The sequence below is a fragment of the Phyllobates terribilis genome, unplaced genomic scaffold (genome assembly GCF_046119375.1).
Source record: "Phyllobates terribilis strain yellow unplaced genomic scaffold, ASM4611937v1 Scaffold_5__5_contigs__length_657084704, whole genome shotgun sequence".
Taxonomy (NCBI): domain Eukaryota; kingdom Metazoa; phylum Chordata; class Amphibia; order Anura; family Dendrobatidae; genus Phyllobates; species Phyllobates terribilis.
This window is the reverse complement of record NW_027362765.1, coordinates 327,447,754-327,472,066: the sequence shown is the minus strand read 5'-3', so window position 1 is coordinate 327,472,066 and position 24,313 is coordinate 327,447,754. Positions and strand designations below refer to the sequence as shown.

The 24,313-nt window shown below is 44.9% G+C and overlaps 1 protein-coding gene across 2 annotated transcripts in view; it reads left to right on the top strand.

The window, feature by feature from the left end:
• The window catches only part of LOC141273147 (membrane-spanning 4-domains subfamily A member 8-like), a 177,446-nt gene that overhangs the window by 46,941 nt on the left and 106,192 nt on the right, over positions 1-24,313 (top strand). For both annotated transcript variants that reach the window (XM_073684591.1, XM_073684592.1), the window contains one exon: positions 15,563-15,673. In XM_073684591.1, coding sequence (XP_073540692.1) covers positions 15,563-15,673 — 111 coding nt within the window. The remainder of the gene's footprint in view (positions 1-15,562; positions 15,674-24,313) is intronic.

The window sequence follows — 24,313 nt, the reverse complement described above, 5'->3', positions numbered from 1 at the left end:
TTTCATGACAACCTCCCAGCATCCAAGGCCTGATAACCAGGTATTTTTGATAAGGAGGGAAAAGTTTTTAAAGATGGTCAGGCAATACCTGGCCGACCAAACCAGCGTACTCCCTAATTCATCTGTGATCTTCAACTGTTGGGTCTCAAAGCTGAAGACCTGGCATGACCTTTCCCTTTCTGCCTTGGAGGTGTTGTGCTGCCCTGCTGCTAGTGTCTTGTCTGAGCAGGTTTTTATTGTCACCGGTGGGAGTCATAACAGACAGAAAATGCTGACTGGCTCACTCTGTTAAAAATGAACAAAGCCTGGGTTAGGCCCAAAAGAGGCGGGGCTGGGCGGGGAATACAGCTGGAGTGACAGAGGCTTTGGACCCACAAATAGTTCTTTAGTCTCATTCATTTGCATATCAATTCAAATGCTGATTTCTCAGTAATGGAAGAGAGGACTGGCCACATAAAGGGATTGCTGGACTTGTTTTTGAAAAAGCTTCATGTCCATGTAAATAGTTTGGTGTGTGAAATAGCGCTGACAGATTCCTTTTAATAATGAGATCAGGAGTGGACACAGTCAGAAGAGGGCCCCTGTGCAAGAGAAATATATGGGCCCTTTCAAGTTCAATAGCTCCTCATAATACACAATTCCATCTGCTTTCGAGGTGTACAGTAAATGGGCCACTTACATCTTAGGCCCTGGTGCAGCTGCACAAGTTGAATCAATGATATGTCCGTCTCTGAATGAGATTGTAGAAATCATTCAGAATAACATTTGCTTACTTACAGTTGAGACAAGACCTTAGGCTAGTAACAACAATACATTAAAGAAGGATTATTTGCAACTAATTGTAAAGAATAGAGGAATATATAACAGCTAAAATAAATTAAAAATAGAAAAACAAAGAAATATATGAAATAGTTGCAGAGGAATGAAAGATGAGAGAATGTGTAAATTCATTTGTAAAAATTAGAAGTTGGAGATTACTTAATTAGTATGTACATCCAAGGCTGTAAGTGTAATGAGGGAGAATTTACTACATTTAGAAGAAAGAAAGTTTCACAAAGAGGCTTTTGTCTACATACAGTCCGGCTCAACCTTATTGGCACCCATGAAGTTTAAGAACATAATATGAAATATCTCCTGAAAAAAATGAATCAAGTGAAACAATTTTTAGTATCGAGCACTCATGTTAAATACAAAAGAGCAAATGATAAACAATAATATTAAAACAAAAAACAATAGGAGGGAAAATAGAAAAACCTAAAGCTTACTGTGACACTGGTATTGTCACCCTTTACATTAATTTAGTAATGTAACACATTAAGGAAACACATTTTGACTCGTCTGTGGTAAATCACAAAAGCGATTAAGGCTATGTGCCCACGATGCAGAAATGCCCCGGATTTTTCCTGAGCGTTTCTGCATCTCCCTGGCAGAAAAAACGCATGCGGATTGTACATGTGGATTGTACATGCGGATTGTACATGCGGATTGTACATGCGGATTGTGCATGCGGATTGTACATGCGGATTGTACATGCGGATTGTACATGCATTTTTCCTGCCAGGTAGAAGCGTTTGTCAAGCGTTTTTGCATGCATTTCTGCATGCGGGTTGTCAAGTGCTTTCCAAGCGATTTTAGCATCACTTGGAAAAGTGCTTGACAACTTGTTCACACTATATAAAGCCATGCAAACGGCATGGATTTTACATAGTGTGACCCAGTTAGTTAAAAAAAAGAATACAAATGGTAAAGAATAAAAAAAAACATTATACTCACCTTTCGATGGCCCCCGGTCTCTTTATCCGATGCGTCCGGTCTCCCCGGTGTCTCGCGGTGGTGTAAAAGGACCTTCCATGACGTCATTTAGTCATGTGACAGGTCACACAACTACCGACGTCAGCGGTCGCGTGACCCATCACATGACTAAATGACATCATGGAAGGTCCTTTTAGACTATTGCGAGCCGCTGGGGAGCCAGGACGCATCATTAAGGAGACCGGGGGCCATAAGAAAGTGAGTATAATGTATTTTTTAATTTGAAATTCTTTTTATTTACAGGTTCTATGGTACCCGGGTCTGGAGGAGAGTATGGTCCCCATATAAAGCTCTATACAGGATACTGGTCCCCATATAATGCAACATACAGGATTCTGGTCCCCATATAATGCTCCATACAGGATACTGGCCTCCATATAACTCTCCATAGAGGATACTGGCCCCCTTATAACGTTCCATACAGAATACTGGCCCCCATATAATGCCCCATGCAGGATGTCACCCCCCCATATAATACCCCATTCAGGATGTCACCTCTCCCCCCCATATAATGCCCCATGCAGGATATCACCCCCCATATAATTCCCCATGCAGGATGTCACCCCCCATATAATGCCACATGAGGGATTTCACTTGTCCCCCCAGATAAAATGCCCCATGCAGGATGTCACTTGTTCCCCCCCACCATATAATGATGCCTCATGCCTCCATACATATAAAAAAAAATCAAATACTCACTTCACTTCTCATCTGCTGCCGCTGCTCTGGACTCCTCACCCGCGCCGGCGTCTTCCCCTCTCTGTGCTGCCTGTGACGGCTCAGGAGAGAGTGCGGTGTAAAGACGTCACCACGCCCTTTGACCTGAGATGTCACAGTGCAGCAGCCACGGAAGTGACCGGAGCTGCTGCGGAGGCACGGGGAGAGGTAAGTATTGTGCCGGGGCCCTGAACAAGCGGGGAAAAGCGGGGAAAAGATTACACCGGCACCGCACCGCTCACGGGTCCTATAGCATGCTGGGGTGCCCTACAGTGAGTGGGCCCCCCCCGCCTGCTCAGGGCCCCTACACTTTCCAGGGTGTGCGGAGTGCTGACGCTGGCCCTGCAAAGCACACATCTAAAAGTACACAGAAATGGTTGAAAAAGAAAAAAATGGACTGTTTTAAAATGGCCTGCAATGAGTTCTGACCTCAATCCCATTGAAAATCTTTGGAGTGAGCTGAAATCTGCCATTGGGAAAAAGAACCCTGCAAGCATGTAAAGCACACCTGTCAGCAGGATTGTGCTTAGTAAACCACATACAGGTGGGCTCCTTTACACTGATTAAAATCATACCTTTGTTGATAAAATCCATCCTGTGGTTCTGTTTTAATCTTTATTTTCATTCCTTAGATTATGATATACTCGTGCTTTGGGGCGTGCCTTTGGGGAGGGGCTTTAGCTGATGCTCTGCTTATGTATTCATATGTATAGCTTCTGCTTCCTATTTTAAATACTGCATGTATAATTGTGGTGCACATCAAGAAATTTGCCTGCAGCAAAACTGCCCCGCCGCCCACGCATGCGCAGTAGCATCTCTTGTTTGCCAAGAGATGCTACTGCGCAAGCGTCAACAGCGGTGCCATATTGCTGCAGGCAAGTTTCTTTTTCCTCCAGCAAAATGGTGCCCGTGCACGCGCAGTAGCATCTATTGCTTGCCGATACATGCTACTGTGCAAGAGTCACTAGTGACACCATTTTTCTGGAAGAAAAATAAATTTGCCTTCAGCAATATGGCGCCACCAGTCGCGCTTGCGCAGTAGCATCTCTCAGTTGCTGAGAGATGCAACTGAGCATGCGCGGCCAGCGGCGCCATATTGCTGCAGCCAAATAATTTTTCTTCTAGCAAAATGGTGCCCGCGTGTGCGCAGTGGCACCTATTGCTTACCTGCCGCAATATGCCTGCAGCAATATGGTGCCGCGATCCCAAAGCACGAGCTTATCATTATCTCAGAAATGAAAATAAAGATTATAAAAGAACCACTGGATGGATTTCATCAACAAAGGTATCATTTTAATCAGTGTAATGGCGCCCACCTGACAGTGTATGTGGTTTACTAAGCACAATCCTGCTGACAGGTGTGCTTTAAGAGCTTGAGCAAACTGCAAAGGAAGAGTGGGAGAAAAAAATTCCAGCGGAGAAGTGCAAGAAGCTTATAGATGGCTTCAAGAAATGTTTGTCAGCATTGCCAGAGGTTGTGCAAACAAGTATTAATTAGGGGTGCCTTTATTGCTGCGCATGCTGTTTATTCTTTGAAATTGCAATATGGAAGTTGAAAAACAATGTTTTATTGTTGTATTACTTTGGACCACTAATTAATTATATCCTGAGGATATAACTTTGGTACATTTCCATTTATTTCTGAATATATTGTACAGTCAATGAAAAAATGAAGGAGTGCCAATAATGGTGAGCAGAACTGTAAGTAAAAAAGTAAAATTAAAGTTTAAGAAAATTGTAAAAATACTTTTAAAAATCACAAAATAAAGAACAGAAAGCATGTGTGCCCATGATCCGGAGACTCTGCGGGTTTGATGCTGCAGACTTAAAAAAATATCCACTGCTCATTTGCATAAAATGAGCGGAAACCGCAGGCGGCTCTTCCGCAGCGTCTGGGCCGCAGGCCCGGATGTATCATGAGCATATACCCAAAAAAGAAAACAAATATTATACCAATAAATACGTAAATTTGTGTAAATCACATTTTTATAGATCAGGAACGACCTGATCTATAAAAATGTGACACTAGTGACTAGTGATGCCTTCAGTGAACACCATAAAAAAGTAAATAAAAAACATAGCAAAAAAACAATGCTTTTTCAACATACCTCCAAACAAAATGTGTAGTAAAATACGATCAAAAAGTCGAATGTAAATAAAAATGGTATAGCTGAAAACGTCATCTTGTCCCACAAAAAAACAGTCATCATACAGCTCCATCAGTGGAGAAATAAAAAAGCTTTAGCTCTCAGAGTACAGCGATACAAAAACAATTCTTTTTTCTGAAAAAAGTTTTTATAGTGCAAAAGCTGAAAAACGTTGAAAAAATGATATTAATGTGGTATCCCTGTAATCTTACTGACCCAAAAAGTAAAGCAGCCTTATCAATTTTATTACACGGTGAATGGCATAAAAATACTCTAAAAAACAATTCCTGAATTGCTGGTTTTTGTTCATACCTTCATGCCTTCTAGAAAGCAATCAAAAAATGCTGTGTCCGAAAATGGTACCAATAAAAACGTCAACTCCTCCGGCAAACAACAAGCCCTCATATGACTCTATTGGGAGAAATATACAACAACTATAGCTCTCAAAATATGGCCAAATCTTTTTGTTGTAAAGAAAAGCATCTTTTAGTGTGTGATAGTAGCCAAACATAAAAAAAAACAACATAAATCTGGTATCTCTGTAATCACACTGACCCGAAGAATAAAGTCGTCTAATTACTTACACCGCATGGTGAACAGCATAAAAATAAATAAAAACAATTCTTGACCTGTTCTTGTTTTGTTCATGCTGCCTCCCAAAGATCACAGTAAGGCTCAGGCTCAGTTCACATATATCCTGCACTGAGCGCTTACACTCGGTTTCCGTGTAAGGCTGTGTGCCCACGATGTGTTTTTTAAACATTTCCGCAGCGGAAAAATGCTGCAGAAACACTTAAAAATGCTTGGTAGAAGGTCTGCCATGTTTCCCAATGATAATCCGCATGCTGTGCACATGCTGCGGAAATTTCCGCTGCGGATTATCATTGCGGAAAAAAACACAGCACTACCAATTATTTTGCGGAAGCGCTGCGTTTTCGCCGCCATTGACTTGCATTGGAACGCATGAGTGTCACCCATGGGGGATATAGGGGACTCGGTACCCAGGCCTTTTACCTTGTTTAGGAGGTCACAGCAGTTGGCTCCCGGGCCCGTTCTCTGGGTCTCTTTTTAAAAAGGGGTTTTAGTGTACAGTTTGTCTCGTGAAACCGCCTGTGGTTTTCGGTAATGGTTACGGCGCTGCTGCAGACCTCCGGGGGTGATGGGATGGCAGCTGGGATGTTTCTGCTCCCCACAGGCGGAGCGGGCCCCTGGGGCAGTGTAGGTGCAGATGGTGGTGATGCTGGGACTTGTGGTGCAGGAGAGATGGCGCAGCGGAAATAACTGACAGAGGCAGTGCCGTGCAGTCATCCGAGTTTTACTCACAGTTCTTGTTCAAGGTTCTCAGGTACATTGTACGGTTGTCAGCCTCCACGTCGCACTGCGTCTGCCAGATAAGGGGTCCAGCACTTTCTCAAATATATCAGGAGCGCTTGACGGAACCCCGGTTTCTTTATGTTCCTTACTAGACAGACTTCTCGCGCTGGGTCTTCTCCCTCCTGCCCTGCGCTTCCCACACACAGTTCTGATCAGGTGCTCTGAAGTCCCTCTGGGCAACCTGGAGTTCCCGGACCTACTTGATGCCCTTTACGGTGACTAGGGTGAGACTGTGGCGACTGCACCATGGAAGTGCAGAAGCCTCCGTTTTTTCCAGCCGAGACCTGGAGTAACATGGCTGGTCCAGGGACCGGTTCCCTTCCTGCGGCCTGATCCCTCTGACACCTGGCAGATTCGGGGTGTACGGGTGCCGTCCTGCACTCACCGTACCCCCTGGGATCCCTTCTGTAAAACGGAGCCTTTCTCCTCTGCTCCCCTCCTGGGCCTCTATTACTAGGCCCCACTTATGGAGCAGAGCTCCTGAAGAGACTCTGCTCCCCTCCTCTCCTTACTACTCACTGACTGACTGACCTGCCACCCTAAGTTGGCTTCCCTTTTTATACCTCCTATTATGGTGCTCCCCTCCACCCACACTCACTACTGGTTCCCCCCTCTCTTTGGCTCCCACCACTCCAGCCAGGGACAGGGCTCAGCAGGAACACAATGCATCTTGCCCTTCCAGCCGGCCTGGAGTAGTGTAGTGTTGAATGCGGGTGTTGGGGTTCCGGGCAGCACTCCCTCCTTATCTAAGAGAAGGAGACACCACACCTTTGGGTGAGGTGCAGTACCTCTGTGGTGACTGAACCCTCAGAAGTGCCACACATGTGTAGCACCCTGAGGATTCGGCTGCTACAGGGGTATTGCACCTCAACCCAGAGGTGTGATATTCCACTCCCGGGTAAGGATGGAGTGTGGAACTGAGCTCAGTTAGCTGCATGCACTACACACATCCCATTTCCGAGGAACAGACCGATGGTACTCCCACTAGAGAAATGTGCAGGTACGACAGTGTCTGTTCCTGGCTGGAGTGGGAGGGGGGTGGAACATCCCAGTAGTGTAGGGGCAGATAGGGGGAGCAGTCTGGGTAATGCTAGGAGCTAATTGGGTGCTGGTCACCTGAGCTCACACATAGAGGGAGTATATAAGGTGGGAACCATCTTAGATCAGGGTCAGTCTGTCAGTCTTTTGTCAGAGCAGAGCAGAGGAAGAGAGCAGAGGAGAAGAGCAGCTCCAAGGCCAAGAGAGAGAGAGAGGAGAAAGAAAGACCCAGAGGGGGAGAACGAAGGAACTCCAAGAGCCCAAATTAGATCAGAGGGTGAATAGTTGGCAACAGGGTACCGGATCCCAAGCTGGCAGAGGCTACAGCACACCTTAGCCAGAGACCGGAGGTCGTGGGCAGGATCTGCCACGACCACCCACTAAATCCACCCGGAAGGCAGACCAGGAATAGGGTCAGGGAACCCAGAGACAAGGGTTTACCACCAAGAGGCCCGAGGGAGCCGGACATAGGTGGATCCCTGGTGGGGAAGGCCAGAGAAGAGGACAGGACAGAAAGGGAGCTCAGAACCACGCTCCGGAACTACTTGGGGGTTGGCCGAGTCCAGGACCTGGTGGACGCAGCACGGCTCGGGTGGTCACTCAAGGCCGGAGTGACCGGTACAAAAACAGCAGTAAGTAAAAACCCTGAACTGCACAACCCGACTCTCATTACCATCTTCACTGCACTTCCACTACCACCATCCTCTGCACCTGACCCCCTGAGGCCATACCCCTCCCGTTGGGGGTTATACTACCGAAGCTGCACAAACACCATCAGCCTCAGCGGACCCTGCTGCAGCGGCGGCCGTAGTGACCGCAATTCAACGGGTGGCGTAGTCGACATAAAGAACATCCAGTAACATCATAGGACTGCCACACACTGAGCTTGACACCCTGGGCACGGACCGGGTCACAGCCACTCGGAGACTACAACCCCCATCTGATCCGGCTCCGGGTATCCCCAAACAACACTGGCCCAGGGGGCGCGTCACATGGAATCTGCATCATTGGATCTGTAGATCCGGAATCCATGCATTTCAATGTGCCGATGGTACCCAGGTCTAGAGGAGAGGAGTCTCTCCTCCGGACCCGGGTACCATAGAACCTGTAAAAAAAAGAATAAAATAAATATTATACTTACCTTCTGACGGCCCCCGCTGCGCTTGTCTTCGCTTGCCAGCAGATTGCGGTGGACTGAAGGACCTGCGCTGACGTCATAGTCATGTGATGGCAGGTCCTTCAGTGTAGTGTACCGCGAGCTGCCGGCAAGCCAGGACAGAGCGAAGCTAGACTGCGGGGGCCATCGGAAGGTAAGTATAGATTTATTTTTTTATTTTTTGACGTTCTTTGGGGTCACACTATATAAATCCACGCCATTTGCATGGATTTATATAGTATGACCAAGTTGTCAAGCACTTTGCAAGTGATGCTAAAATCGTTTGGAAAGCGCTTGTCAACCCGCATGCAGAAATGCATGTGAACAACGCTTCACATCCACATGTCCCTGGCAGGAAAACGCATGTACAATCCGCATGTACAATCCGCATGTACAATCCTCATGCGTTTTTTCTGCCAGGGAGATGCAGAAACGCTCAGGAAAAAATCCGGAGCATTTCTGCATCGTGGGCACATAGCCTCAATCTCTGAAATACGTGATTCAGGAGGACACCGTTGAACAGAGTCCAGAGTATCTCTGCAGCCTCATTATAGTAAATGGATCTCTCTGGGGTTTAATCTGAATCATGTCATTCGGGGATTTAGATGGAAACCTCGATGTAAGTTCTCAGCGTAGAGTGCAGGATAAATGTGATCCAAACTGTTATATAATTATGTAGGGGTTTCAACATTATTGGTAGCACAACTGCTCTGGAAAAGCTCTATGGCTTCTCAGCCCCCAAAAGAAATCCAGCAAATTCTGTGCTGCAAAATCCAAATGCTCCCTCCATTCTGAGCCCCATAGTGTACCCAAACCACATTTAGCATCCACATGGGGTGTGCTTCTCCTGAAGCAAGAGCTGATCATAACATACGGGCACTACAACTTGCTGGGCACTACAATGGCGGATTTGTAATATTCACTCAGCAACATCTGCTGCTGTTTTTTTCTGGAAGACACCCTTGGAGTCAAAATTGTCACTTCAACTATAGATAAATTCCCAGAGGGATGTAATTTCCAAAATGGGGTCACTGGAAGGGCGGATTCTGCTCTTCTGGCACTTAGGGGATCTGTAAATGGAGTCCACAAACTATTCTACAAAAATTTTTTGTCCAAGAGTCAAATAGCGCTCTTTCCCTCCTGAGTCTCGCCGTGACACATATGTGGTATTGCCATGTTCAGCAGAAATTGTGACAAATTTTGGTGCCATTTTTACCCATTTCCCTGGGGGATATGTAAAATCTGAGGATGCAACAACATTTTTGTGACAAAAATATAATTATTTTTTCTTCACTGCCCAATGGTATAACATTATAACATTTTGTGACACACCTGTGGTGTCAGTATGATCATTGAACCCTTACATGAATTCATTGAGAGGTGTAATTTAGTAAATGAGGTCACTTATGGGAGTTCTGCTGTTCTGGCACTTTAGGGGCTCTTCCAGTGAGTTAAGGCACCAGCAAACCATAACCGCATAATGTGCGCTATAATGTGGTGCTTTTTACCTTCTGAGTTTTCCAGGAAATGAGTTGCCAATTACATGAAGGGTATTGACGCACTCAGGAGAAATTGCACAACAAACTGTGAAGTCTATTTTTACCTATTAGCCTTCATAACAATTAAAAAATTAGGGTTAAAACATAATTTTAGTGGTGAAAATGTAATTATTCATTCTTCATCGCCCAATGGTATAAGATTCTGTGAGGCACATGTGGTGTAAATGTAGCGCCCCGAGGGTTCGGCCGCTACAGGGGTATTGCACCTCAAACCAGAGGTGTGATATCCCACTCCCGGGTAAGGATGGAGTGTGGACCAGGGCTCGGTAGGCTGCATGCATCACACACACCCCATTTCCGAGGGACAGCTCAATGGTGCTCCCACTAGACAGAAGTGCAGGCACGACAGCATCTGTCCCTGGCTGGAGTGGGGAGGGGGGAGGAAAATCCAGTGATGTAGGAGCAGATAGAGGTTGGGTTTCTGGGCATAGGCAGGAGCCCATTGGTTGCAAGTCACCTGGGCTCATACACAGAGAGGGAGGTATATAAGGTGGGCACCATCTTAGAGACAAACAGACAGTCAGAGGAGTGAGGAGAAGAGGAGTTCAGCCAGAGAGGGCTGACAGGGAGCTGTGGCTTAGTCTGGGCCCAGCTCCACGAGGCAGGCCTAGAGTGAAGGTCAGAGCCAGAGGAGAGGAACAGAAAGGAAAGGAAGAAAGGAACAGAACACCCAGAGAGGCCCTGAGACACGAGGGCAGAAGGAACCCCAAAGGCCCAGGAGATTGCGGGTGACAGGTTGGCAGAACAAGGTACCGGATCCCAAATTGGTGGAGGCGACTAATCCTCAGCCAAGGACCGGCGGTCGTGATCACATCTTGGTGTGACCCCTCACTACACCTACTAGAAAGGCACACCACATAGGGTCAGGGAAGTGGACATCCAGCATCCCAAGAGAAGGCCCGAGGCAGCTGGACAAAAGTAGTGTCACTGGTGGGGCACGGCCAGCGAAAGGAATAGAAGGGAGTCCCGTGCCACACTCTGGAATTACCTGGGGGTTGACCGAGCCCCTTGCCTGGTGGACGCAGCACGGCTTGGGCAGTCACTACCGGTACTGAAGTGATTTGGAACATAAAGAACTGTGAGTAAAGCATTTGAACTGCAACCCCACGTCTCTGTGCTCCATCGCCGCACCAGCACTATTAGTGCTGGGATGCCCGCACCATCACCCCCACCATCTACTACACTGCCCTGGGGCTGCACTCTTCCCGTGGGGAGTCACACTGCCTAAGCTGCATACACCATCAGCCCCAGCGGTCTGCCTTGCAGCGGCGGTCCGCACTGACCGCAATCCACGGGTGGCGTAGTCGGACAATTAACCATAAAAATCCCATAAATAGACTGCCACTGGTTTTACCACCCAGAGCCATGGGACCGGGTCACCGCCACGGAGACTACCACCCCCAGAAGCCCGGTTCCGGGTGCCCCTCGGCCCAGGGGGCGAGTCATAAACATGCTCACTGCACTCCTAGATTAATTCATTGGGGGGCGTAGTTTGTAAAATCGGGTTAGTTATGGAGAGTTTCACTGTTCTGGCACCTCAGGGGCTCTGCCAATGTGACATGGCACCCTCAAACCATTCCTGCAAAATCTGAACTCCAATATGACACTTCTTCCTTTCTGAGCTTTGCACTGTGTCTCAAAAGTAGCTTTCGACCACATATAGGGTATTGGTGTACTCAGGAGAAATTGTGTAACAAATTAAACTATTCATTTTTCTCTTATTATCCCTTATGAAATTAAAAACAGGGGACCAAAGCAACATTTTAATGGAAAAAAATGGTAATTTTATATTACCAATGTTATACAATTATGTGAATTGCCTGAGGATTAAAAATGCTCACTACACCCCTAGAGGTATTCTTTGGGAGGTGAAGTTTCCAAAATGTGGTTACTTGTGGGGGTTTCTGCTGTTTTGGCATGTCAGGGTCTCTTCAAATGTGACATGGCATCTGCAACCTATTCTATTCAAAATTGAGCTCCAAAATGCAATTGGCGCTCCTTCCCTTCTCAGCCCTGCTGTGAGCCCACATAGTAATTTTCCACCACAAATGGGATATCAGTGTACTCAGGAGAAATTAAACAACACATTTTATGGTCCATTTTCTCCTGTTGACCTCGTGAAAATGAAAAATTTGGGTCTAAAGCATGTAAGAAAAATGTAATTTTTCATTTTCACGGCTCAACATTATGAACTCTGTGAAGCACCTGTGGGTTAGTTGTGCTTACCACACCACTACATAATTTCCTTGAGTGGTGTAGTTTCCAAAATGGGGTCACTTTTTTGGGCTTTCCACTGTTTAGGCACATCAGGGGCTCTGCAAACTTAGCATTGCGCCTGCTATGTAGTCCAGAGAATTTTGTATTCTAAAAGTCAAATCGCGCTCCTTCCCATTCAAGCCCTGCCATGTGCCCAAACAATAGTTTTCCACCACATATTGGGTATCAGTATGCTCAGGAGAAATTTCACAATAAGCTGCATGATCCATTTTCTCTTGTTACCTTTGTGAAAATGATACATTTTGGGAAAAAATTTAAATTAAAATTGTCATGTATTCCTTCCACATTGACTTAATTCCCGTGAAGCACCTAAACAGTTAATAAACTTCTTAAGGGTATGTGCACACGATGCAGAAATGCTCAGGATTTTTTCCTGAGCGTTTCTGCATCTCTCTGGCAGGAAAAAACGCATGCGGATTGTACATGCGGTTTCCTGCCAGGGACATGCGGAAATGAAGCGGTCTTCACTTTCATTTCCGCATGCGGGTTATCAAGCGCTTCCCAAGCGATTTTAGCATCACTTGGAAAGTGCTTGTCAACTTCACACTATATAAATCCATGCAGCCGGCATGGATTTATATAGTGTGTGATGTCAAAAAATAAAAAATAAATCTATACTTTACCCTCTGATGGCCCCCGGTGTCCTGCTTCATCGGTCCCGGCTGCCGGCAGTGAAGACTGTAGGACCTTCCGACGTCAGCGTCACGTGACCCATCACATGACTCTGACGTCAGCGAAGGTCCTTCATTCAACCGCGAAGTGCCCGGGAAGCCGGCAGGACGCAGCGCGGGCCGTCAGAAGGTGAGAATATATATATTTTTTATTTTATTCTTTTTTTTTTAATGGTACCTGGGTCTGGATGAGAGTCCTCTCATCCACACCCGGGTACCATCCGCACATTAGACCGCATGAAAAGTGCATCAACATATACAGTGATGGGGATTCCATGCGGTCTAATGCAAGTCAATGGCGGCAAAAGAGCAGCGTCTCCGCAAAATTAATTGACATGCTGCGGATTTTTGACCGCAGCGTAACGCTGCAGAAAAATCCGCATCATGGGCACAGCACATGCGGATTTCCATTGGGGAACATTGCTGCCCTTCTACCATGCGTTTTTCATGCGTTTCCGCGGCGTTTACGCAACTGCAAAAACGCCGCGGAAACGCATGAAAAACGTATCGTGTGAACTCAGCCTAAATGTGTTTGTGTTTTTTAACATTTTTAGAGGTGCAGTTTTTAAAATGTTGTCACTTTTGGGTATTTTCTGTCATATAGGCCCCTCAAAGTCACTTGAAATGTGACGTGGACCCTAACAAAAATTGTTTTTGTGAATTTTGCTGGAAAAATGTAGAAATTGCTGATAAATTTTAAACCTTCTAACTTCCTAACAAAAAAATATTTTGTTTAAAAAAATTGTGCTGATGTAAAGTAGACATGTGATATAAGTTTATTTTTTAACTATTTTGTGTAGTATCACTGGTTTACGAGCATAAAAATTCAAGGTTTGAAAATTGCAACATTTTCAATTTTTTTAAATAGAGATATCGACCAAAATTTACCACTAACATGAACATATCACAAAAAAAAGTCTCAGCATCACTAGGATAAGTTGAAGCGTTCCAGAGTTATTACCTCATAAAGTGACGCTGGACAGAATTGTAAAATGTGGCCTGATCAGGAAGTTGAAAACAGGCTCTGGACCGAAGGGGTTAAAATATAAAATTAAGCAACCTGGTTGCTTAACGCCAAAGCAACGCATGAGAATAAATAAAATCAAACTGCCATAATTGTGTTTTTTTTGGGGGGGGGGTAACCTCACCTCCCAAAAATGCTATAATAACTGAAGCATCTACTGTACACAAAATCAGTATTCATAGACACAGCTTACCATGCAAAAAAATAAGCCCTCACTCAGCCCCATCAACAGAAAAATAAAAATACGCATCTCTCAAAATGGTGACACAAAGCAAAAATAAACACATTTTTTTACAATGTTCTGAATTTTTTTCTCTTAAATGGAAAAAAATTGCTCCCTGATTGTTATCCATGTAATCGGACTTAACTGGACAAAAACTTCTCTAGTTCATTTTTAAGTCATATAAACAACAAAATCCAGCAAACAATGTCAAAATTGCATTTTTTTCACTATTTAATCAAAATTGGAATTTTTCCCGTATTTCAATACATTATATGATAAAATGAATGGTACCATTCAAAATTACAACTCTCTGCAAAAAAGCCGTCATATAGCTATGCAATGGAAAAATAAAAAATACTGCTTTTGGAAGAATGTGGGAAAAAACAAAAGTGAAAAAATGAAAAATTCCCTGGTCCTTAACAGGTTAAATAAATAACCAATGTGCCAGGATGTAGTGTTCTGACATCAGGCCCGGCGTCAGCACCGGCGCACCCGGGCAAGTGCCAGGGCCCTTAGCAGGAGGGGGGCCCACTCGCCGCCGGGCAGCGCACTATGGGGCCCGCGAGCGGGGGAGTCTGGTGCCAGCACCCATGGCTGGGCCTGGGCTTGCTCATGGCCCCGTCACAGTACTTACCTCTCCCCGTTCCTCTGCAGGTCCTGTCTCTTCCACGTCTCCTGACTGTGACATCTCCGGTCAGAGGGAGCGATATCACAAGATTTTGGCCAACAACCTCCGTCCCTCAGTAAGAGCATTGAAGATGGGTCGTGGCTGGGTCTTCCAGCAAGACAATGACCCAAAACATTTGGCCAAGGCAACAAAGAAGTGGCTCAAAAAGAAGCACAGTAAGGTCATGGAGTGGCCTAGCCAGTCTGCAGACTTTAATCCCATAGAAAACTTATGGAGGGAGTTGAAGCTCCGAGTTGCCAAGCGACCTCAAAAAATCTTAACGATTTAGAGATGGTCTGCAAAGAGGAGTGGACCAGAATTCCTCCTGACATGTGCGCAACCCTCATCATCAACTACAAAAAAAGTTTTGACTGCTGTGCTTGCCAACAAGGGTTTTGCCACCAAGTATTAAGTGTTGTTTGCCAGAGGGATCAAATACTTATTTCTCACTGCAAAATGCAAAAAATGTATATGATTTATACAATGTGATTTTCTTGATTTTTTTGGATATTCTATCTCTCAATGTTAAAATTAACCTACCCTTAAAATTATAGACTGTTCATGTCTTTGTCAGTGGGCAAACTTACAAAAACAGCAAGGAATCAAATACTTATTTCCCCCACCGTATATGTATGTGTATATATATATATATATATATATATATATATATATATATATATATACATACAGTATATATATATATTTGTGTATATATATATATTTCTCTGCCATATCTGTGCATCATGTATCGTGGTATGTGTTAAAGGGGCCACTGAGACTCTTTTGCCTGGGGCCAACGAAAACCTGGAGCCAGGGAAAATCTGCAGTTATTTCAAAATATGTGGAGTCTCCCTAAAATATGTTATGTTTTATATCTTTTTGCCTACTTTTTTTCAGATTGTACTGATTATTTCGGCCATCTTGGAGATTGGTTTGGGAATTGCTCTGGGTTTCACCAGCTTCTCCATAACTTTACCATCTGGTATTCCTTTTTGGGGGCCAATTTTTGTAAGTATCATTATTATTTTGGACTGTAATGCACCAACATCTGACATAGAGCACACCTAGAAACGACCTTAGTTCAGCTCAGTGGCCTAGCCATACTGAAAATAGAAAATAAACATGGCTCCTTACAGAAGGAAGAGTGATTAACCTCAAATGCTTCTTTTATATTAGCTAGGGCCTGAAAAGTGGGAGACATTATTTTCTATGCCTTGAACAACACTGAACTTCTCAATTCAGCTGTTAAAGTTTAACCGTCATTTAATTTTTTATTTCATAAATAGTGCTGAGAGCAAAAGTGCTCGCATAAGGGGTTAACCGAGCACACTCAGGTGCTAACTGCTCGAAAAATAGGTTTGAGTCGCTGCAGCTGCATGCTTGGTTAACCCCTTATCCGAGCACATTCGCTCATCACTATTCATAAATCAATAGGAACATGAAAATAAGTAACTTTGTAATATATCTTGTCATAGAAATCTGCTTCATTCTCTGCCAGGGCTGACCAGTCATTATCAAAATTCTCAGTTCTGAGGTAAAATCAGTATTTAGTGAAAACAGACTTTCCCAGTACTGAGATAGGAGATGGCAGCTGCTATGGATAGAATTCTATGTAGGCGGGAGGGAAAAGCTAGAGACAGAGCTCCTCCTCCTCCCCCTCCCTTCTATGTAGACAGAATCATAAGTAGCAGCTGCCATCTCCTAGCTCAGTAATGAGAAAGTTTGTTTTCACTCAATACAGATTTTTTGTCAGAATTGAGAATTTTCATAATGAGTAATGACAGATAAATTCTGTCAGAAAAAGAAGCCGATTTCTATGATCAGATATATTACATAATTACTTATTTTCATGTGTTCTACTGATTTATGAAATAAAAATTAAGGTGTAGGCCAACTGGAGATTAAATGGGTTTTCCAAATACATACATTTTTTTGCCAAAGTCAGGTAATATAACAAAATAGCGAAAGAACCTATACTCACCTAGTATATGCCTTGCAACTTCAACTTTATCCCCTCAGTCCCTTGTGTACTAAGCTCCTGCAAATATGTGCCCATTTATGTAGGGGAGGACATTGACTGTGAAGGGTATCTTTGCAGGAATTGTGTCTGAACCCCCCCTCCATCAGGTTCCACCAATTTATACAGTATGTGCTCACATTTATAAGTAGAGTCGGGTGAAAAAGTGTTTGCCCCCTTCCTGATTTCTTACTCTTTTGCATGTTCGTTACACTTAAATGTTTCAAATAACAAAACAAATTTAAATATTAGACAAAAATAACACAAGGAAACACAAAATGCAGTTTTTAAATGATGGTCTTTAACCTACAGGGCACAGGCCGCATCCTTTACCACTGGGGTTCTTGTGGACTGCGGATGGGAGACCCAGCACTACTAACCACCCCCGAGAGATAGTGCTCTCCTTGGGGTTCCCCACATCCTATGTGGGAGCAGGCTGTAGTGCAGGTGCCCATTTCTATATGTGAGGGCCTCCAGCACTACTGGAAGCTGGGTAACTTACAGCCCAGGCTCCAGGAAGCAGATGGAGGCAGTCCCCCCAGCTTCACGAGGAAGGAGAAGAAGAAGCGACACCTGAAGAGGATTACTGTATTACCCTCCTTACAATTTTTTACTGGCTTTGTACTTTGTGTAAAGCCTTTGAGTGTAGGAGTACAGCAACTATAGTTTAAAAATATTTGAATGAGCCCCGTCAGTTGTTGCCTTTCAGGTGTCTATAGATGACCCTCCTTATAATTTTTTCCTGGCTTTGCACTTTCTGCAAAGCCTTTATGAGTGTAGAAGTACATAAACTACACTTCCAAAATAATTACGTTCAAAAAAATTTTCAGGATTCAATTAGTCATCAATACAGTTTAACGTGGTTATTGGTACATTACGGTGGTATGTAAAACTCCCCCAAAATTTTTTATTTTTTACTGGTCCATTTCTCTGACATATAACACTCAAAAAAAGCATTAAAAAAATTGGCTGGATTACATTTCTCACCCATACACTATTCCGTGGTCTAGGGTACATTTCTGTGATATATAAAACTCCAAAAATGCGTTTAAAAATTTTGCTGGGTTAAATTTTGCACCAATACAGTATTATATGCTTTGTGGTCCTTTTCTGTGGCATATAACACTCCAAAAAAGCGTTACAAAATTTTTCTGGGTTAAACTTCTTCCCCATGCACTATTCTGTGTTCTCTGGGACATTTGTGTGACATATGATACTCCAAAAACCCGAACAATACCACAAGAAAAGATTTTTAAATATAACTGAATATTCATACCACAATAAATTAAACCTACTCAAATAAATGATGAATAGACTCAAAAGTATTGTAAAATATAAAATATTTGAATTTTTATTGATATACATGATTAAAATCAAAGAGGAAAGGGATTATATAAGGAGTAGTGTTGAGCGAGTATGTTCTGTCCGAGTATGCTCGGGCCGAGCTCCAAGTATTTACAGCTGCTCGGTGATAAGGTTGAATCGCTCCCGTGTGCATGATTTGCAACTGTTTGACAGCTTTATTACATGTGAGGAATGTGTAAGAAATAGACATTCCTCCCATGTAATAAAGCTGTCAAACAGTTGCAAATCATGCACACGGGAGCGATTCAACCATATCAGAGAGCAGCTGTAAATACTCTGTGCTCGGCCCGAGCATACTTGGCGAAAGGGTTAATAGAACATGCTCGCTCAACACTAATAAGGAGATAACTTAGGGATATACAATATTTCTAGAACGTTTGTATATGGGGAATAACATACATATGATAATAAATGTTTTTTCTTGAATATGTGTTAGAATTAATAAATCCAATAAATAAGTGTAGCAACAACTTAATTTATATCAGATATAAATAATCAAATCCAAGTGGATATATAATAAATAGAAGTGCTATACTAAATAAATAACATATAGAAATAAATATACAAGCAAGAATAAATGCCATATAGTCAGATCCCCATAACCTCCAACACCATTTCGACAGATGGCTTTTTCAAGGAGTATAGTTTAAAAAAGCGTTTAAAAATTTTGCTAGGTTAAATTTCTCATCCATACACTATTCCGTGTTCTGGGGTACATTTCGTTGGTATGTAACCCTCAAAAAACTTGTTCCAAAATGTTATTGTTATTATATTGCTCACCCATAGACTATTCTATGGTCTAGAGTACATTTTGTTTGTATATAACCCTGAAAAACTTGTTCCAAAATGTTATTGTTATTATATTGCTCACCCATAGACTATTCCCTGGTCTGGAGCACATTTCGCTGGTATTTAACCCTCTAAAAAAAATGTAAAAAATTTATCGGTATTATATTGCTCATCCATACAGTATAACGTGTTTCGGGGTACGTTTGATTGGTATATAACAATCCAAAAAAGCGTTCCAAAAATTTTTGGAATTGAATTAGTATAGTAAGCCATACAGTGTAACGTGCTTTCTGGGCGCCAAGGTAACAAAGATGGCCAAAATCCCGTAAGACTCCCGAGGGACCAACCGGAGTAATATTGGAGCCAGACCGGTGTGCTCGGTGAAACAAAAACAGCAGGCATGTCCACTTCCGTAACAGCTAACGGGCTATCACTCACTCCGACTGCAGCGAGTAAACAAGTGAAGGTTCTGCAGCCGGAGACCTGTGTGAGCACACTTGGCACGATGATGGAGGAGGAAGATGGTGCAGATGCGATTGATGGGGTGGCTGGTGGTTGGCGAGGCCCGCTAGAAACCATTTTAGTGCACTGAGATTCCTAGACTAACACATGTTGATTTGTGCTTGTGCCGGTTCATGTATGTAGTAGTCAAATTATTGGAAATTTTGCCTCTGCTGAGTCGTTTTTTACAAAGTTGACAGATAACGTGAATTAACTCAGGCTGGGCAACCTTTATCACCCCTGCGAACTGCAGACCCACAACCGCTGCTGGCCACAGCCAGAGTTGTGACTGAGCATGCAGTGCTTGTCGTGTTTGCATCACTCCATGCCTGCTGGAAGCCGCTACGTAACCTCCTTGTCTTCCGTCTCCAGCAAATCCTTCGCTGAGCTACTCAGCTACGTGCCTCTGGGTTCATACCAAGTGGAACTACAACCACATCATCATCTTCTCTGTTCTCCCACTCCTCATCTTGAGAGTCACTCTCCTCCTCTTCCTGCCCTGACAGCACAGTACAGTCCGCGTGTGCCTCAGGTATCTAAGTCTCCTCAGGATTACCTCCACCCCCGGGGATTAATATCTGGTGATGAGGGTTTCTCCGCCCTGCATCCAACTGAAAAAATTTGAGGCATCAGAGCAGATGCTTTCCTCCTCTTGAGTCTGTGAATCTTTGGAGCAGACGTCTCATGCCCATGGAATACAATGTGTAAACAGCTCTGCAGACTTGCCCATCTGTGGTTCCCCACAGTCAGTTGGGCGGTTGGAGAGTTTTGACGTACGGGAAACAAGGGTAATTGGGGTGCCACCTCTTAGGATTTTACTGTGTGTGATGTTAAGGTGGAGGAAGAGGAGCAAAGGCCACTTGATGCAGTGCTTGCCATCAACTGGAGCACATCCTCTTTCTGGCCCTCATCCACAAGGCGTACCGCTGTGCGACTGCCAAAGGAGACGGTGTTTGTTCAGTAGAGCTTTCAGTAACATCACCACCTACCCCACATACACCTTGAATACCAAGCCTATTCCCCCTTCCACCACGACCTCGTTTTTCTCACTCATGTTGGATGTACCCTTCTCCTATTTTAACCAGCTGTTTCACAACCTTAGGCCCAGTCCTGCCAGTCACCTGTTACTAAATGAACAATCAGTATTTATTTGCTGAGATAGTGTGGCTGGATCACAACGTTAGCACAATGGATTTAGATTCTGAAATGTGGACTGGTGTCTGGACCACCATATTAGCACAAAGGATTAATATGCTGAAAGGTCGATTTCACCCAGGATCCTAGCTATCTGAACTAGCTGACAATAAACCGCCTAGCTAACTATCTGACTACTTGCAGCAGCAGCAGGACCAGCCTCAGTACATTGTTACACTGACAAAATGGTGCCAAAGCCACATGTCCACTTTTTATATGGATAGGGACATGTGACTTCGGCAGCCAATGACACAAGCTCTTGAGTCTGGACGTCATAGATGGTTTCTCCACCCTGATTGGCTGCCAGAATCTACACACATTAAATTAATAAAAAAAAAAAACAGTCTGCCAATTCCCTGACCTCTCTCCACCCCATCCCCTCACCGCTCATCATGCAGCACCACTAACCTAGCCAAAGTCCTAACAAAAGCATTAGTGGAAACTCGAAAATGTACGGGAATCTGAACATGAATCCGAATATGCAATGTTCGTGACGATTTTGAGATTGGCGAACGTTTTTCAAACAAGTTCGCTCATCTCTAGTAATGAACATCCAAGTAGCGATGAGCGAGCGTGCTCGATGCTGCTTGGTATTCGCCCAAGCATCTCACTGTTCGAGATGCTCGGTGAGTACTTCCTGAATGCTCGGGTGGGAGCTCGAGTCCCCCCCCTGCATGTTTGGTGCTGTTTAGACAGCGATTAAACATGCAGGGATTACCTGCCACTCACTGAAATTCTGCAGCCATGTTGGTTGTAGCATTACAGTGATTGGTTGGCCCCATAGCGTCATCGGGTCTATATCAGTCCTGGTGACCTTATGCTTGTCACAGTCTACCCTTCAGACAGGCAGAGTAGGGAGAGGTGCTCCTGAGCTAGGGAGAGAATTGGCAGTTTATTTAGTGAGGTATTAGGTATTTCAGAGCAGTATACATCTCAACTAACAGTCCTTCTAGGACTAATCCAGCTGCATATTATTAATCCTGGTGATAGCAGGAGTTAGGCAGGCAGAGTTTGTGGAGAGTGTATAGAGCAGAATAGGGTCCATTGCACATTCTGTCTGGTCTGCTACTGTTAATGATATCCATACCCCTAGATATCAGGGCTAATATTCTTTTTGCTCTTAATCCTGATTATTTGCTTGAAAAGCAATATAATCACCATTGCTCCATTTGCCTGTTAGCAGCATACAGCTAGATTTGTTTAATTTTATTTGCATTGCTGTATTGTGTCTGCCAGTTGTGTGTTGTCAACCTATCAACACTTGGTCACTGGCCAATACCATACTACAAGGCCAGTGCCTAAAACCGTGGTGATCAGACGTGATCTGATATTACTGCTGTATTAATCCTGAAATTTTTGGTAACGTGACAAATATGATATTCTATTTTAAGTCTGCCAGTTGTGTGTTGTTCAAACCTATTCACACTTGGTCATTGACCAATAGTATACTACAAGGCCACTGCCTAAAACCGTGGTCATCAGACATGATCAGATATTACTGCGGTAATAATCTTGAAATTTTTGGGAACATGACAGATATTATACGCCATTAGTGTTGAGCCACCCCCGTAGTGTTCGAGTTCGGTTCGGTTCGTCGAACACCCGTGTGTTCGCCGAACTGTTCGTCGAACTGTTCGTCGAACACCTTCGAACACCGTTAAAACCAATGGCAGGCAAACAAAAACACATAGAAACACATAGAAAACACCTTCAAAGGTGTCCAAAAGCTGACAAACTGCTCAGAAGACATAACTAACACATGGAAAAGTGACAAGTACATATAGTCATGCGAAAATAAAAGAGGTGGAGGAGTAAAAGGAGGGGGAGACACAGATATAGGCATGTCATGCCCTTCTAAAATCCAAAAAGTGAGAAGCCGACACGGCCAGTCCGCTCCTGCCCATGCCACCTCCGTGTCGCCGGGTTTGTGCCAGAGCCGCGGTGAACCCTGACGGCCAGCCCCCCTCTCCCAATACTGGTGCCTGTCCGCTGGTGGGTCGAGCGAGCCCCCCTCTGGTGGAGGCAGCTCTAAGCTTTTTAATTTAAATTGTCTCTCTAATTTGAATGAATACACTTTAAATCCATTTACAAGGATCTATTGGAGGGCAAGTCTCATGCCAGCAGCCGCGGTAATTCCAGCTCCAGTAGCGTCCACTAAAGCTGCTGCAGTTAAAAAGCTTTTATAAGGATCGAGCTCGGCTGTCCACCGCAAGGCATCCTACTGCCAGTCCCAGCCCCTATGCCTTGGGGTGCCTCCTGATGCTCTTCACTAAGTATCCCATGGTCCCGAAGCATTTCCTTTGAAAAAATTAAGTGTCTAAACTACAGGTGGTGTAGCTTGCTTAACAGCCGGGATAATCCGCTGACTAGCAGACACTGCTACTAGGCACAAAGTATTTCCTGGGCTAGATGCAGTTAAAAATTTGTAATTAGATACTCTCGTTGGATGCTGAGAAAGCATTCCATAGAGTCTCCTGGCACGCCATATATGATTCTCTTAAATAGCTTGGGGTAGGGGTCTAGGGGACCCTTTTATAGCCAAAATCACGGCCCTGTATCGCAATACGTCACCTAGGCTGAAGATAAATGGAACTGTAGCACCCTGAGGGCTCGGTTGCTACAGACGTATTGCACCTCACCCAGAGGTGTGATATCTCACTCTCAGGTAAGGATGGAGTGTGGATCAGGACCCGACACCTGCATGCATTACACCACATTGCCGTGGGGCAGGGCGACCAATATGCCCCTGAGATGGGCACGACAGTCCCTGTCCCTGGCTGGAGTGGGGGGAGGGAACACTGAGGAAGGGGAACCCTGTAGTGCAGGAGCAGGGAGGAAGCAGTTCCTGGGTGCATTGAGAAGGGAGTATAAAAGGTGGGCACCATCTTAGTTCAGTGCAGAGAAGTCTGAGCAGAAGTGGCAGGGAGCAGGGGCTCTGCATGAGCTCTGCTCCGGAGGCGGGCCTAGTAACAGAGGCCCAGGCCTGGAAGAGGGAGAAGGAAGGAAGAGGAGCGGAGAAGGCTCCAGGAATGAGGAATGAAGGGATCCCAGGGGTGCGGACGGGCGAGTCGCCACCGCACGCCCTAATCCACCTGCGTGGAGGGGTCAGGCCAAAGGGGGAGACCGGTCCCCGAACTAGTGGAGGCAGGAAACGACCCTCAGCTAGAAACCGGAGGCTCTGACATTTTATGTGGCGCAGCCCCTCGCTACACCCGCTAAGAAGGCACCACATAGGGTCAGGGAAACTGGCGCCAAGTTTACCAAGAGGAGGCCCGAGGCAGCCGGACAGAAGTGTTGGTAAGAAAGGCCAGACAAAGGACACACAAAGGGGGTCCTGTGAAGTGCTCCAAAGTTATCTGGGAGTTGTCTGAGCCCCTCACCTGGTGAGCACAGTACGACGTGGGCAGCCGTTACCTGCAGACGTGGTCTGGATAATAAGAACTGTGAGTAAAGGCCCTGGACTGCATCACTGACTCCGTGTCGTTACTGCTGCTGCCCTGCACCATCACCCCCATCCTCCGCATACACTGCCCTGAGGCTATACTCCTCCCGTGGGGAGTTATGCTACGCTCTGCTGCACCCACAACACCAGCCTCAGCGGTCTGCCCTGTAGCGGCGGTTCACTCTGACCGCAATCCACGGGTGGCGTAGTCGGACATTTAAACATCAAAACCACATAAATAGTTCCGCCACTGGTTTGACCGCCCTGAGCCACGGAACCGGGTCGCCGCCACGAAGACTACAACCACCAGCATCCACCAAAAAGGGTCCGGCTCCGGGTG